The sequence below is a fragment of the Euleptes europaea genome, chromosome 1, assembly GCF_029931775.1.
Source record: "Euleptes europaea isolate rEulEur1 chromosome 1, rEulEur1.hap1, whole genome shotgun sequence".
NCBI lineage: Eukaryota > Metazoa > Chordata > Lepidosauria > Squamata > Sphaerodactylidae > Euleptes > Euleptes europaea.
In genome coordinates, this window is record NC_079312.1 from 115,351,946 (window position 1) to 115,367,751 (window position 15,806).

At 46.6% G+C, this 15,806-nt stretch overlaps 1 protein-coding gene across 1 annotated transcript in view; it reads left to right on the top strand.

Annotated features, from left to right (window-relative positions):
• Positions 1-15,806, top strand: part of ADGRE5 (adhesion G protein-coupled receptor E5) — an 88,433-nt gene that overhangs the window by 60,752 nt on the left and 11,875 nt on the right. The window contains exons 6-12 of the mRNA XM_056848064.1: positions 4,083-4,226; positions 6,857-6,903; positions 8,104-8,196; positions 11,581-11,755; positions 12,408-12,521; positions 13,813-14,012; positions 14,324-14,515. Of these exons, the coding sequence (XP_056704042.1) occupies positions 4,083-4,226; positions 6,857-6,903; positions 8,104-8,196; positions 11,581-11,755; positions 12,408-12,521; positions 13,813-14,012; positions 14,324-14,515 (965 nt within the window). The remainder of the gene's footprint in view (positions 1-4,082; positions 4,227-6,856; positions 6,904-8,103; positions 8,197-11,580; positions 11,756-12,407; positions 12,522-13,812; positions 14,013-14,323; positions 14,516-15,806) is intronic.

Below are 15,806 nucleotides of genomic sequence, written 5' to 3' on the forward strand. Positions count from 1 at the left end.
TCTAATAAGGGGAACTTGACTCTCAAAAGCTCATATCCTGACAATTTTGTTCGTCTCTAAGGTGCTACTGGATTCGAATCTAATTCCTCTACTGAAGACCAACATGGATACCCTCTGAAACCCTTCGTAGGTTAATGTAGCCATGAATGTCTCTGTTTCTGAAGAAAAATTTGGTGGGACCTTCACAGTGAAAGGCTTTATGTATATATGTTTGTTGTCCACTCATGAGGTGCTTAAAAAAAAGTAAGTCATTTGCCCAGAAAGCAGACTTCCACAGAGTCCCTGAATGCTGCCATCCCTAGCCTGGCTGGCAGAAGCAGACAGGTCTGGTAAAGAGCTGGTTGTGTTTGAACTGGCACTGGAGGGCCGATTGTTCTTTGCATGTGAAGAAAGGAAAGGAGTCTGAGGAAATCGCCGCATGAATTTTGTCATTGGCTTAAATCAGGGGTCCTCAAACTACGGCCCGCGGGCTGGATCCGGCCCCTCAGGGTCCGGAACCCGGCCCCTCAGGCCGGGCCCAAAACCAGCGCCGCGCCTCCCCACCGGGAACTACAAGTCCCATGATGCAGCGCAGCCCGCCTCTGGATGGAAACAGGAGGGGGAGAAAGCCCGTTCCTCCTCTCGCTGCATGCCGGGAGCGGTAGTTCAAAGCGGCCCTCCGCGCGGGGATGGCCTCCCGGCTCTGCTTGGGCGCTATCTTGTGACTTGAGGCGGCTGTCTCCGTCTCCTCCTCCTTTCCCCCTCCCTGCCTGCCTGCCTGCCTTCGTCCAGCCCTCCAAAAGAGGGAGCTGAGGAGGCTGCCGCCAATTGCAACCACCGCCGGTGGTTTGGGAAGAAGCCGGAGGCAGCCGACCTGGACCTCAAGCCTGTAAGGGGGGCAACCGCTCGCCTCTGGGGCAACCCGCCTTCCTCTCTTTCCCCCCCACCCCTTCCCCTCCGTCTAGCCTCCTCCCTCCTTCTCCTGGTCCCGAGTGCGCCTACTCAGGAGTAAACTGCATTGACTCCCGGTAGAGCTTAGCCCGCCGCCTCCTGTCCAGAGTTGCTCCTGTCTAAGCCAAATTCAGCCAATTATGCACGGGAGGTTTTGCCTTGGATTTGCCGCTCTCTAGAGGCACATTTTCCCCATGTTGCATTCTCAAAACTCTGCATTTGGGGGAGCTTATTGTTGAGCTTTGAGCATTCAGTTAGGAAAAATGTGCCTCTAGAGAGGGGCAAATCCAAGGCAAAACCTCCCGTGCATAAATGGCCATAAATAAGCCCCCATGCCGAGTTTTGAGAATTCAGATAGGGGAAATGTGCATCTAGAGAGCGGCAAATCCAAGGCAAAACCTTCCACGCATAAACATTTTCCCCCATCTGAATTCGCAAAAACTCTGCATAGGGGCTTATTTTTGACTTTTGAGGATTTGGCTGGGGAAAATGTGCATTTAGAGAGCAGCCGTATGATCGCACTGAGATAGATTTTTTAAAAAAATAAATAAATAAGCCCCATATAGCAGCATGCCCAGGAAGCATCAAGGCGACCTCCCTCAAGACTAGTGACCCGCCCTGCAGCCCTCTCCTTCAAACTGACCTTTCCCACTTCCCCTCCTAAATTTACCTCTTTTTTTATCCTTATTTTCCCTCTCCCTTTTTAAATCGATCCTAATTTTACCTCTCCCCGTCCCCCGCCCATCCTCCTTTCTTGGCGTCTCGCTGAAAACTGCACAGCAACTTTTGCAGAAACAAAGATTTTGCAGAAAGCCTAAGTGGGGGGACTGAGCCTAAGCCGGCAGCTGGCCCCTTCCCTGGGCATCGGTAGTGTGCCCGACAAGAGATAGGCATATATGCCACATCTGGTGGCACAGGGTGGCCAGTTGCCCACTTTTCTTCTGTAGGAAAAGAATAGCCGGTTTCTCTTTGCTGGGTGACATCAGTGGGGTTTTGTAGTCAGATGACGACCATGAGAGATTTTGTGTGCCCTTTCAGTTCCGGCGGTTCCTGTAACAGTGCAATCCTGGCGCTATAAAACCCAGCCAGAGCAAAATACTAACTATATCTTTGTTACGCTGCAGAGGTGAGCGTGGTGTAGGGGAAACCTTCACCTTTAATAGTATAAATGCCTGTTAATTAAAGACCTTGTTTGTGTGCCTGCTAGTGAGTGGGCTTGTGTGTGTGTGTGTGTTTGCTAGTGAGTGAGCTTGTATGTGTGTTTGCTACTGAGTGAGCTTGTGCGTTACTGCTGAGCAGTATGTGCAGTGTGAATAGGGATTTTTTCATATTTTTTTCAATTTATAGTCCGGCCCCCAACAGTGTTTGAGGGACAGTGAACTGGCCCCCTGTTTAAAAAGTTTGAGGACCCCTGGCTTAAATGTACAGATTAGCAACCCATTTCAGGAAATGGCTGAGACAATAAACCGCCTTCCAGTCAGCTTCTCCATCTAGTCCACATTGCAGCAGAGCTTCTCGGCGCCCATTTCGCAGCCTGCTAAAGCTTCCTACTTGCCTATTCCTTTAAGAAGACAAAGGAGATCTTGCTCTCGATCCTTCCTTCTGCAGCTTGCTAAAATTCCCGGGAAGTGGGCCAGCAAGAAAGAGGAGAAATTGCAGCTCTCCGTGTGGAAGCTGCCTTTTGAACCCAGTGTTGTCCCAGATTGCTGTATGGTTAAATATAGGATTTATTGCTTTTATTAATTCAGAACCGGTTAGGAGTTAGTAAGTTGTCATTTATCCTTACAAGTTAATTGCATAATATTTAAAAGTTATATCTGAAATTAATCTGAGTTCCAATAAAGGTTTAGTTTTGCAGCTTAGGTTCCAAATAAATCCCGATGGTGCTCCTCGTGGCCTCTGCTCAGTTGTATTCCTGCCTCTGTACCGGCAAGGGCCCTATCCAGGGGTTCTACTGTTCACAGGGAGACTCTACTGTGGTGTAAGGAAGTCTGCACATACAGGGGTTTTCAGATTCTTGCGGTTTGGATCCTAAGCAGCGCCAGAGGAGCTATGCACTGGAGAAGGCAACTTCCCTGCCTCCCCCCTTCTCACTGCAGCCTTCTGTAAACCCCCCTCCATTGTGCTTCTGTGTGTCAGTGTGTGTGTGTGTAGGGGGGCAAACAGAGAGTCTGCATCAGGAGGGGGAAATTGGCAAAAATCTCCCTTCCCTGTTCTGCAAAAGGAAAAGCCCTTCTGTCAGAGGAGCTGCTGCTGTGCTGACGGAATGGCAACCTTATGATACAAGCTTATTATCTTTGATGCCAGCGTGGTGTAGTGGTTAAGAGCGGTAGTTTGGAGCGGTGGACTCTGATTTGGAGACCTGGGTCTGATTCCCCACTCCTCCACATGAGCGGTGGAGGCTAATCTGGTGAACTGGATTTGTTTCCCCACTCCTACACACGGAGCCAACTGGGTGACCTTGGGCAAGTCACAGCTCTGTTAGAGCTCTCTTAGCCCTACCTACCTCACAGGGTGCCTGTTGTGGGGAGGAGAAGGGAAGGAGATTGTAAGCTGGTTTGATTCTCCCTTAAATGGTAGAGAAAGTCGGCATATAAAAACTAACTCTTCTTCTTCTTCTGCATGCTTCTTCTTCTGCATGCTGTGAGAAATCCTTGTATGTGCATGGAACATTCCCACGCAAGAGGAGAATGGGAAGTTCTCACTTGTAACTTGCTTCGTCACCTGCATGCCATGTACTACTACAGCATATTTTGTAATTCCACCAATGTTACTGACCACATACCGCTGGTTCTGTAATTTCAAGAGAAGCCTTTCCTGTTAGAGAACCATCAAACCCCCTCCCCCATTTGAAGGACAATTCCAAGACATGCAGTTGAGCCTGGTTGCAAGCCACGTTGAATTCATGACACTGATTAATGGCAACATTATTAAAATGTCACGTTATGCAAAACGTCTGGCAGGAAATCAGATCTAATTAGTTCACACAACGACGATAGTTCATCCTCACAGACACTCCGTCTACCTAGCCAAATGTTGTATCCTCTGAGATGTTTTGTTCCCTGGCCTTTGCCTTTTCAAATATCCCTTTTCAAATATCCTGCTCTCAAGGTAGTTTTTGTTCTTTTTTTTCTTTTTTTACTCCTTTGCAGATATTGATGAGTGTGCCTCAAACCCTTGTGGCGAAGGTGCCCGATGCCAAAACTTTCCAGGGGGATTTTGGTGTCCGTGCATACCTGGGTATATCAACTACACCGAAGTTACCCCCGAGGGTAAAGCGAACAGCAGTTGCAAGCGTGAGTTCTGGGGGCTGTGGCTGTGGCCAGGACCATGTTATGCCATATAAATGGGTCTGGAGTCTAGAATTCTGTGCTAGGTCCAGAAATGGCTAGTGGCACAACTAGGAAAACGTTACAGAATCTGTGGGGAAGGGTTCACTTGTAGTGCTTTTAAAAAATATTTTTGTGGTAGTTCTTTTGTTCAAAAATTTGCACACAAGAAACAAAAAAAAGCAAAAGAGGTCCATCGATAGCTTCAGGGAACCAAAGTGACTTGCCTTGCCTAGCTTGTTTCTGCGGCTCTCTGTGTGCAAAGACAGCTTGACTCCAGATGTGTTGACGGCAATCATTTTCTGCTCAGACAACATCTAAGTAGGCTTCCCGGGTGCATTATTTTCTGACAACCTTCACAAGTGGTTCATCTTCGCAGCGCAGGGGTACCTAGTTTCCATTTCCCTGGAATGCCAGCATGACAGCTTCCTCTTCCAGCCTGGGTGATTGACAACAGTTAGCCACTCTTTGTTCATTGGGCCCATTTCAGACTGTTCTGTGGTCAGTAGCCATGTTTGGGCACTGGAAGTGCCAGGAGTCCAAGCATTGTCTAGCCCGCACTGGCTTCAGCTGGTCCCTACAAGGGGCAAGTGAGGGACTGGTATGAACTGCAGGCTGCCTTCCTGCAGTCACTGGAAGTGCATCACAGGGAAAAGATACTTTTTGACCAGATGCTTCTTGTGTTCCCAGCTGTAAGCTCTATGCTTTCAATGGAATGCATGCTTGCTGGCCAAGGTTGCCAACCTCCAGGTGGTAGCTGGAGATCTCCCACGATTACAACTGATCTCCAGGCAGCAGAGATCAGTTCACCTGGAGAAAATGGCCGCTTTTGAAGATGGACTCTATGGCATTATACCTAGGGTTGCCAGGTACCTCTTCGCCACCAGCGGGAGGTTTTAGGGGCGGAGCCTGAGGAGGGCAGAGTTTGGGGAGGGGAGGGACTTCAGTGCCATGGAGTCCAATTGCCAAAGTGGCCATTTTCTCCAGATCTCTATCGGCTGGAGATCAGTTGTAATAGCAGGAGAACTCCAGCTAGTACCTGGAGGATGGCAACCCTAATTATACCTTGTTTAAGCCCCTCCTCTCCCAAACCCCACCCTCCTCAGCTCCACCCCAAAATCTCCAGGTATTTCCCAACCTGGAGCTGGCAACCCTATGGCGCGTCTAACCAAATGCAGATCCTGATGTCTCTGGGAATTGAGCATTTGGATGTGGATCCAACCGTGCATTCTATTAAAAGCAATGCAGTGCAGATAGATCATGCCTGCTCTTAGGCATACATTTGATGTATGTCTGATTGAACCCCAACCACCTGGAACTTACAGTTTTAAGGGTCCAATGGAGAATGGCAGTAGACTTGGAGACCAGTTTTCGGAGGCAGATGGTGAGGTGGTGCAATGGGTAGGAAGTGGTGAACAACTGGTGAACAACAACCAAAGCGGGAGGGGAGGCCCTTATTTCTTTGCTGCCCTTTGAGCTCCCCTGGCAAACAATTGTGCTCCCTTAAGCCTAACTTCCAGCTACTATGAGCTGTGAACTTGCACCTGTAGTCTGTTCTCTGCTGCTAACATTTGCTGGAAGCATGAAGGGAAGCAAGCATTGTTATTTTCTTTTAAAAAAATCTTCCTTTTTGGTGCTCACTTAAGTTTGTGGTGTTGGGGTTAGTTTGCTCATGCACACATTCAGCCCACGTGGAGGCAGGCAATAGCAAACCACCTCCGAATGTCTCTTGCCTTGAAAACCCTTTGGGGTCGCTATAAGTCAGTGGGGACATGACAGCACTTTCCCCCCCACACACGTTTGCACAGTCTTATAGGAGTTGTAGTTCCCAAGGCCCAGAGTCATTTAATTGCCTGACCCAACTCCCTGTGACCCTGGGGGAGAATCAAACTCACCTATTGTGCAGACTGAAAAGTGCCTGCAAGCCAGAAGAAAAGGCCACTCTACCACCACCGCTACTGAGCAGTTGCAAAGCTGCTTGGAAGTTGGTGGAGAAGGATGGTGGCGAGACAAAGATCAGAGGTTCAGCTCACAAGTGATCCCCGCTGTTGAAAATTGTATGTTAGCCTGATAAACTTGTTTGCCGCAGTTTGTTGCATCTCTACAGGTGACTAAGTAGATTGAGGATCTAGCAATAAGTGTAGAATGGGCACATCAATAGGGTTGCCAGCTACTACAACTGATCTCCAGCCGATAAGAGATCAGTTCACCTGGAGAAAATGGCTGCTTTGGCCATTGGACTATATGCCAGTGAAGTCCCTCCCCTCTCCAAACCCCACCCTCCTCAGGCTCCGCCCCAAAAACCTCCCACTGGTGGTGAAAAGGGACCTGGCAATGCTACGCATCAAGGATATCTTGGAAAGGGTACCGTTAATGTTGATGTGCAAAGTGCTTTGCCATCTTTTAATATGTGTCCTCTCAGCTGCCCGGTGGGTTAAACTGTATTTAACTGTCACTGTTACTATTATTATGGAGCACTTAATATAAACATTAATGTAATAGACCGTAATTTTCAAAAGAGAAACCGAATGTGAAGACCATTTAGGAAAAGAGATGGATAGCAATACGTTCTAACACCTTATCTGCTCTGTCCCCAGCGTTCTCCTGTTCAGCATCTCCAAGCAATAACTGTTCAAATGAACAGGTGAGCCCCAAATGTAGAATTTTGATAGTCAGGACCAGACTGACTCCATGTGTAGACTAAGCTGGTTTCTGGATGGCAAAATTTTGTGCCTAGTACATTGTCTTCATTTGTGTCATTCAGTTTTGGAGTATGCACAGCCCTGCATCTTTTGTCCTTCGAGAGAATAATTTATTAAGGATTGGGGGGGGGGGGTTAAGTAGATTTTAGCTTTTAAAACTCAAACCTGCAAAAAAAATGCAAAAAAAGAACACCTCTATGCTAAATTAACACAGTCACCAAAATCAGCATAGGAAGCCAAAAATCACATATAAAATGATCTATATTATTAACAATGTCTACTCTACAAAGATCTACATGAACAACAAAATTAATTGACAAGTGATCCCCCAATATGCCATATATCGGAACAATTCAAAGTCCAAAACAACTCAAGGGTTCCACTCTTAACGTGTCTTAGGTCAGACTTGCCGCTTTGCAAAACCCTCGAGTTGTTTTTTGCTTCCTATTCTGAATTTGGTGACATGACAACGTCTTACCTCTGACATTTCCCACTGACTGACAGTTTTTGCCTAACTATGTATCGTATACCACCTATCATCTATATCAGGGTTGTCAAATATACGGTCCATGGGCCGGATCCAGCCCCTTGCGAGCTCTTATCCGGTCTGTGAGGCGAGGCAGCCAAGGCAGCCACCACCCCCAATCTGGGCTGGCGAGGCATGGCCCAGCCTGACCAAGTGACATTTATGTCATAGCCGGCCCTCGTAACAAATGAGTTCAACACCCATGATCTATATACTTCTGTTTTATATGTAGTGTTTCATTTATCCCTATGTTTTTGAAGCAATAGAATCAAAGTATCTACAAAGCATGCCTCCCCAAAATCTCCATTTACTGCAAATGGGAATGTTTTTATTATTATTGAAAGAAATTGACTCTGTTTTGAATTTCACCCAGAACAAAATACTTGCCGTAGGCTTGCCCTCTAAATAAATCTTGTATGTACATAATTTCCCCCCCAAATTGCACTCTTGATGGTTCCCATGACATCTTTCTTGTTCCACTTGTAATTCAGCAGCATAATCCATAGCCCTAATCCTTCATGCTTCGCCTTAGATGGGCATAGTAGTCTAGACTCCTCTTCTCATCCTAGTTCCCTCCATCTCCGTCCACTGGAGTTTGGGGGGGATTGTTTTGCAGACATTCATCTGCGGCTTTACAGCACAGTTGGAGCGCATCTGCAGTTCATCACTGAGTGTACAGAACCACACGGATAAAGAGAAGGTCCTGAAGGTATGTTTTGAATTTCCTTCCTCTCTGCTACCTCCCCTTTCCAATTATTCCAAGGATCAAATACACTGGTTTATTAAACTAGGCTAGCAGGCAGGGATGTCCAACCAATTTCCCCCCTCTGTGCACATACACACTTTAAACAAGTGGTATTCACTTATTACATATTCATAGTTCATACATTAAATTGATGGAACTACAGAACCCTCCATCCCCTCCTCTGTGTAATCTCTCAAATAGTTGCACAGGACTGACAACAACAGCGCCATTTCAGATCAGGATTAAGCAAGGCAGCTGTATTCATTTATGTTGGCCAAGAAGCATCTGAAAGGAGAACGGAAAGTTCCATTTGGGTACTGGGTTGAGGGGGGAATCTATGATAGAATAAAAACAATAGAGTGCCAAGCGTGCTCTAATTTAAAAAAACTGTACCAAAGCTACTGCTATTTTCAAAACAGTACATAATAAAACACTGTATGAATGTCTTTTAAAAGTGAAATGTAGCTGGTTCTTTGCATCATCATTTCGACGGGGTTTTTGACGACAACTTTTTCAGTATTTTCAAATGAAGAATTATTTTCCTAAAAGGCAGCATTTTATGACAGATTCGAGAAAAGATTTGGAGCATAAGAAATGAAAAGGAGCGTTATCCAATTTAGATCACCTGATAATAACAAAATCGAACAAGGGCTGCTTACCCACTAGCATAGCAGTGGAATCTTATACCGGGTTCCCCATGAGCTAGGATTACTCTCCAGGACACTTCATTGCTGATCAGTTATGCTGTTTGCACATTCAGCTGCAAGTGAATTGCACTCAATGTAGCTCTGTATTCCCCATTAAAAATGCAGCATGGGCAAGATCCTACTGTAGGTTTATTTAGAAACAAACCAATTCAGCAAAGTTTATCTTCTCCCTAACAATTTGTCTGTTTATTGCTTTGTTCATAGATAAACTAGTTGTTTTCCTGTGGCGGCAACATTTCTAAACCACTGGTTAGTTAAGAGTGTGGGGGTGGGAAAAGGGGCTTGAGTACAGCATTTCATTTTCAGATTTTGTTTTTATGAATGCAATTTTGTGGTAGCCATATAATTATTATAAACCTGTAGTAAAAATTAATTACTTTGGCTATAAAGTGAAAAGCAGTACTTAATCTACCTCCCCAACCCCCAGATTGATGATTGATTAATAAATGCTGTGGCCTGTCAGATGGAGAGAGTTTAGAAATAATTAAGCTAGGGAAAAAAAACTTTTAAGGTACAGTAGCTTTGAGGAACCTCAGTAAAAGAAAGTCCATGCTGGACAGCCTAGTATTGTAATTGCAATTCATGTTTTAAAAGTAGTCACAAATCAGGTCTGAAAAAAGGTAGGATGACAACAGAGAAAACACTAGAATTCAGGGGGTCGCCAAAAGCATTATCTGGATTCTCTGTTGAAACGAAATGAATGAATGATCAATCATTTTTCAAAAAATCCCTCCCTACCTCCAAGGAGTTCAGAACAGAACACATGGATATCCTCCCAACAACCCTGTGAAGGTAGTTTAGGCTGATAGAGGATTACTGGCCGTTGAGTTGATGGCTGATCAGAAATTAGAACACAGGTCATTCTACTGCAGTACCATAACCACAATACTAGCTCTCCAGTGTGGTGCCAATTCCAGATAGGTGTGGAAGCAATCAGAAATCTGGGTGAATGTTGGAATAAGATATCTCTGAGTCACAGCTGAGAACCCTTACACAGTGATCTCTCAATGGTATAATAGGTCCTGGAATCTAAAGCAGGTTTCCTGCTTTAAATGGTAAAGGTTAGAGGTGTGGATGTATTGAAAATGACATTTTTACATATGTGATGGCTATATCTGAAGATTATTATTCTGGCAAAGGTTGTATTAGTCAAGTTATGAGCATTGTTATCTCCATGGATCTAGTTATAGCATTAATTGGCTATTTGAAGGGGCTAGACAAACAGAATATTTAGGAAAAGGGATTGAGACTTTAATGCCTTCTAATCCATACATCTAATTCTCAACGTAGCCAAATCTGTGGATACTTAAATCCAGAGATTGGAGCCATGAATACACAACACAGATCTTTTTTCTATTAAGATTTTTTATTCTTTTCCACATAACACAGTAAATATAACAACAAACTTCCTATAACACTATCACATACCTTCCCCCCACCTGCTTCCCCAACAAACCCCATCAACAAGAAGATAGAGTAAGAGCTGTACACACTCAGGCAACTAAGAGGAGAGAAAAAGGGGAAAAAATGTGAAAATTGAGTGGGGGAAGGTGAGAGGCAGCAATATCGATCCAGCTGAGCAAGGAGTGGGAAAGGTGAGGCATCACTGCTCAAAGAGATACAGAAATCTTGCCAGATGGAAGATAGGTCTCAGGATCTTCGCAGCTGTTATATGCAGTTCTCTCCCTTTTACAGAGATCTAACATATCATTGGCCTAAACATCCATAGAGGGAGGAATATGAGGTTTTAAGTGCTGCAAAATAATCCAAAGATGCAGGTTTGCCGGAAAACCTGAAATCTAAAACAAAACACAACAAAAAACACTGATGCTTTTTAAAAAAAAACAACCAAAATAATACAAGCAGTGCCTTTAGCTTTAAGAAACAAATGCCCTATATGGCCATTGCCAGGCAACCACAACAGTACTGCTGGCATTAGTTTCTGTCAGTAAAATGCTGGGGGAGGACCCTTTCCTGGGCTCTTTTGGCCTTTGAGGAAGGACTCATTGAGGTCAGACCCAGCAGCATCCATGGGTGACTTGATACAACATGAGTTCTATGACTCACCCAGGCTCAGCTGCTCGCTACTGTTCAACAGCAGCCACCACATGAAAGCCAGTGTGATGTAGTGGTTAGAGATTCAGACTAGGATCTGGGAGACTCAGGCTCAAACCCCCAGTCTGCCATGGGATCTTGCTGGGTGATCTTGGGCCAGTTATACACACTTAGCCAATCCTACCTCCCAAAGGTGCTGTGAAGAAAATGATGAAAGCTGCCTTGGGTCCACATTGTGGAGAAAGGCGGGTTTAAATGTAGTAAACAAATAGTAAATGTAGCTGAATATAGGGGGTGTGGGATAAAATATTTGGTCGGTTGGTGGCTGGGAAGGAGAGACGGAAGCAGAGGTGAGAATATAGGGGCTGCCAGGAGGAGAGAAACAGAAAGTAGTTCCCGTTGTGTGTTTTAAGAACTGACAGGCCACTGAAATCCACCACTAGTCTTCATACTTGGAGGCACTGATGATGGTTGGTTAACTTGTATTGATGTATTGCTGCCTGGCTCCCAGTGGGTGCGAGTGCTTGAACAATATGATGCCAGCCTTGCCCTCAAGAGCCAGTGATGTAAGTATCTCCAATTTTAGGATATGCTGAATCTGCTGGATGACCTAGTGAGCTCACCTGCGCTGGAGAACAAAAGCAAGGAGGAACGACACCACAAAGCCACTGAACTGATGAGAGAGATCGAGTCCTGGCTCAGACATTTTGCAGCCACCCTGAACAACCAGCCCATAAGCATTGAGTCCATCAAAGGCACAGGTTAGTGTGCAGAATGCTTCGGCTAATCTCAGCTCCCCTAATTACAGAGGCCAGGATTTCCCTTTTACCTTCCTATACTTTATAGAACTTCCAGGTGTGTGTGTGTGTTGGGGGGTGGCAACAGAAGTGTGGGGAATGCTCTGTCTGCCCTTTCCATTTCCCCAATGCTTGGTACAGGATCTACTTTGGTGCTGTGGAACACAGGCAGGATAATGCTGCTGCAGTCGTCTTGCTTGCGGGCTTCTTAGAGGCACCTGGTTGGCCGCTGTGTGAACAGACTGCTGGATGGGGTTGCCAGGTCTCTCTTCACCACCGGTGGGAGGTTTTTGGGGAGGAGCCTGAGGAAGGCGGGGTGTGGAAGAGGGGAGGGACTTTACTTCCATCGAGTCCAATTGCCAAAGCAGCCATTTTCTCCAGGTGAACTGATCTCTATTGGCTGGAGATCAGTTTTAATAGCAGGAGATCTCCAGCTAGTACCTGGAGGCTGACAACCCTACTGCTGGACTTGATGGGCCTTGGTCTGATCCAGCATGGCTTCTCTTATATCCTTCTGTCAGTGGAGCAACTCAAGAAAGTGCTATTTTGTTCGGTGGTTGTTACCCTTGCCCTTTTCTACTAGAGGTTCACCTTGAGCTGGTTCTTGTCGTTCCAGAGCTGGACTTGGAGATGAGGGCAGCTGGAAAACGCAGCCAGAGCTCAGCGTTGCTGTCACAGAATGGGACCCAAATGGAGCTCAGCTGGGATGTCGCAAACAGAGAAGGCGAAGGTAAAGCGCTTCCCCGAGCCACGAGGACAGCAGAGCCTCCTCTCCGTGTAAGTTCCCCAGCTTTTTTTGTAGTAGCAGAAGGCGTGGTGCTGTGGCCACAGCTGTATTGGTACTCCATACAGCTGTAACCACAGCACAGTGCCTTCTGTTACTACAAAGATCCAGGGGACTTATATGGGGAATGGGGCAACTACCTTGTGGCACAGCTGCAGTGCCAGGCCAGTACTCTGATGAGGTCTGAGCTAGCTAGGAAAGGGTTTGTGGGGTTGTGGTGGATAGCTTAATGCAAATGTCTAACTGAGAGCGGTTCCTCAGTAGAACAGACTTCCTCAGGAGGTGGTGAGCTCTCCTTCCCTGGAGGTTTTTAAGCAGAGGTTAGATGGCCATCTGTCAGCAATGCTGATTCGATGACCTTAGGCAGGTCATCAGAGGGAGGGCATCTTAGCCATCTTCTGGGCATGGAGTAGGGGTCACTGGGGATTTGGGGGGGAGGTAGTTGTGAATTTCCTGCATTCTGCAGGGGGTTGGACTAGATTACCCTGGTGGTTCCTTCCCACTCTATGATTCTATGTCTCTTCTGTGTGCTGCTGCGAAAAAGGCAAACTCCATTGTAGGGAGTGCTAGGAAAGTAATTTGAAATACAGCTGCAAATATTGTAATGTTCCAGTACAAATCTGTGGTGCAATCATATTCGGAATACTGTGTACAGTTCTGGTCACTCCATCTCCTGTGGGCTTCCATGAGAGGATATGGTCTTAAGGGACAGCCAGTGGAGCTTCTCGGGTGTGACTCTTTCGTAGTATGGCATCACCTACCGGTGGTCCCCGGCCCAAAGAGTGTTCGGCTGCCCTCAACTAGGGCCGGGATTTTTCTGCCCTGGCCTGGTGGAGCTCTCTGTCCAATGAGACCAGGGCCCTGCAGAACCTCATGCAGTTCCGCAGGGCCTGTAAGACAGAGATGTTCCACCAGGCCTATGGTTGAGGACAGCAACGGTATATATTGTATCCTAGCTGGCCTCCCTGCCCACCTCCTCTGTGTTTATTTATTCCATCGATTCTTGGTGGGGCCGGATTGCTTCTTCCCCTCGGCTCACTGTAGCCCAGGGGGTTATTAATGCGCGCCAATTGGTTCTATGGGTTTTATCGCCCGGTCTTGGCCAGGAAGAGAGCGGGTTATAAATCTAACAAAATCTAACAAAATAATAATAAATAATCACAGCCACCGACAGTTGAGCTGTCAGTTCTCTGGGAGCCAGTGCATTCTATCTGAACGGTCACCTCTGTTCTTTCAGCCAATAGTCTGATAGGCCTGCTTACATACCAGGGCCTCGGGGCTCTTCTGACCGAAGCTCGTATTGAAGGGAGTGAAAAGGAGGCAGCCCAGCCCCTCTGTGAAGTAACACTGTCCAAGGTGGCAGCTGCCTTTGTAGGCCATGAAGACACCGTGTCCTTGAACATCCCCGTGAACTTTACGTTCAACCACCCGGAAGCTGTGAGTAGTTCATTGTACCCTTCCTGCCTGTGCACAATAGCTTATTGTGCTTCCTTTTCTGGTGTTTCACAATAACTGCCATTTCCCTTTCACACACGTAAATGGAGATGCCAGAGAAGAAGGAAGAACTTCCTTGGCCCTCTTCTGTTCGGCCCACTCCCAAGTCTCCTGCTTTACAGCTGATCTCTCCACATTGGGTGTAGTACATTCCAGCCTGTCTGACCTTCCTGACATTCTGCATTCTCATACAGATCCTTAGACTTTGTGCTCTCAAGTCACCGAGCATGAATCTTATTCCCCTTGCTTCTAAGGTACATCCTCCCTGTTCCTCCACCTCCGGCAAGAAGCTTGAACGGAGACGGATTTGTGCCTTCTGGGAGCCTGTCGGTGGGGGCTGGTCTACCAAAGGCTGCAAACTCCTGGAATCCCATGGCCACAGCACCCGCTGCCAGTGCGACCACCTGACCAGCTTTGCTGTGCTTATGGCCTTCTATGAAGTGGAGGTGAGTTCAAAACAGACAGCAAGGGAAGGGGGGCACGGCTCAGAGGTAGAGCCTCTGCTTTGCATGCCGAAGATCAACGGTTCATTTCCCCAGCATCTGTAGTTCAAAAGGATCCGGTACGTAGATTATGTGAAAGACCTCTGCCTGAGACCCTGTAGAACCACTGCTAGTCAGAGTAGACAATGCAGACCTTGATAGACCAATGGCTTGATTTGGTATAAGGCAAGTTCATGTGAGTAGAAGGCTTGGTTTTTCTTTTTAAAAATTTATTCATAGCCCTCCTTTCTCGCTGAGACTCAAGGCAGATTACTGAATTTTTCAAAAGCATGCTTCCTTCTTCTTGTGAACTGATCTGGAAGGTCTGTAAGAAGGAGCTAGGATGATGAACCTTAGGCTACAGGAAGTCCTAAGGACTCTTCTTCCAGCCTAAGAAGCCTTCCTCCAGCATATGTGTCTGTAGTGTTGGAGGAAGAGCCACCTAAAATGGAAGAAGGCTCCTTACACTGAAAGAAGATTTCAAATCGCTCAGTGGAATGCTAAGATCCATGTCCGTGATCCAGAGCTAATAAGAAAGGCCATGCTGGATCAGACCAAGGTCCATCAAGTCCAGTAGTCTGTTCACACAGTGGCCAACCAGGTGCCTCTAGGAAGCCCCCAAACAAGACAACTGCAGCAGCATCCTGCCTGTGTTCCACAGAGCCTAATATAACAGGCATGCTCCTCTGATCCTGGAGAGAATAAGTATGCATCATGACTAGTATCCATTTTCACTAGTAGCCATGGATAGCCCTCTCCTCCATGAACATGTCTACTCCCCTCTTAAAGCTTTCCAAGTTGGTAGCCATTACCACATCCTGGGGCAGGGAGTTCCACAGTTTAACTATGCTTGAAATGAGTTTGAGAGAGGAGGAGGAGACAGGAAAGAGCGTCAGACATTATGACGAAGGTTATATCATTACAATGAAGATGGCACCTGCTGTTTGTCCTCCTAGTGTAATCTAAAGAGGAAACTCACACGTCTCCCACCATAGTGAGATTTGTGCACTCGACACACATCTGGTAACCACGCCACCTTCCACAGGAGAGACTCATGGCTTTTTAAAGGATGCCATAAGAAGGAAAAAGGGATGCATGAGTCACTTGTGTTTCCACCAAAGCAGAGGAACAGCTGAAAGCACCCTGCAGGAATTCACTGTGTGAGCGAACATGTGTGAATTTCTTCCTTTTACTCCCGGCGTAACATCCTCACAGTGGATGTTCAGTTTGGAGCTGACTTTGTTAACAGTCCCTG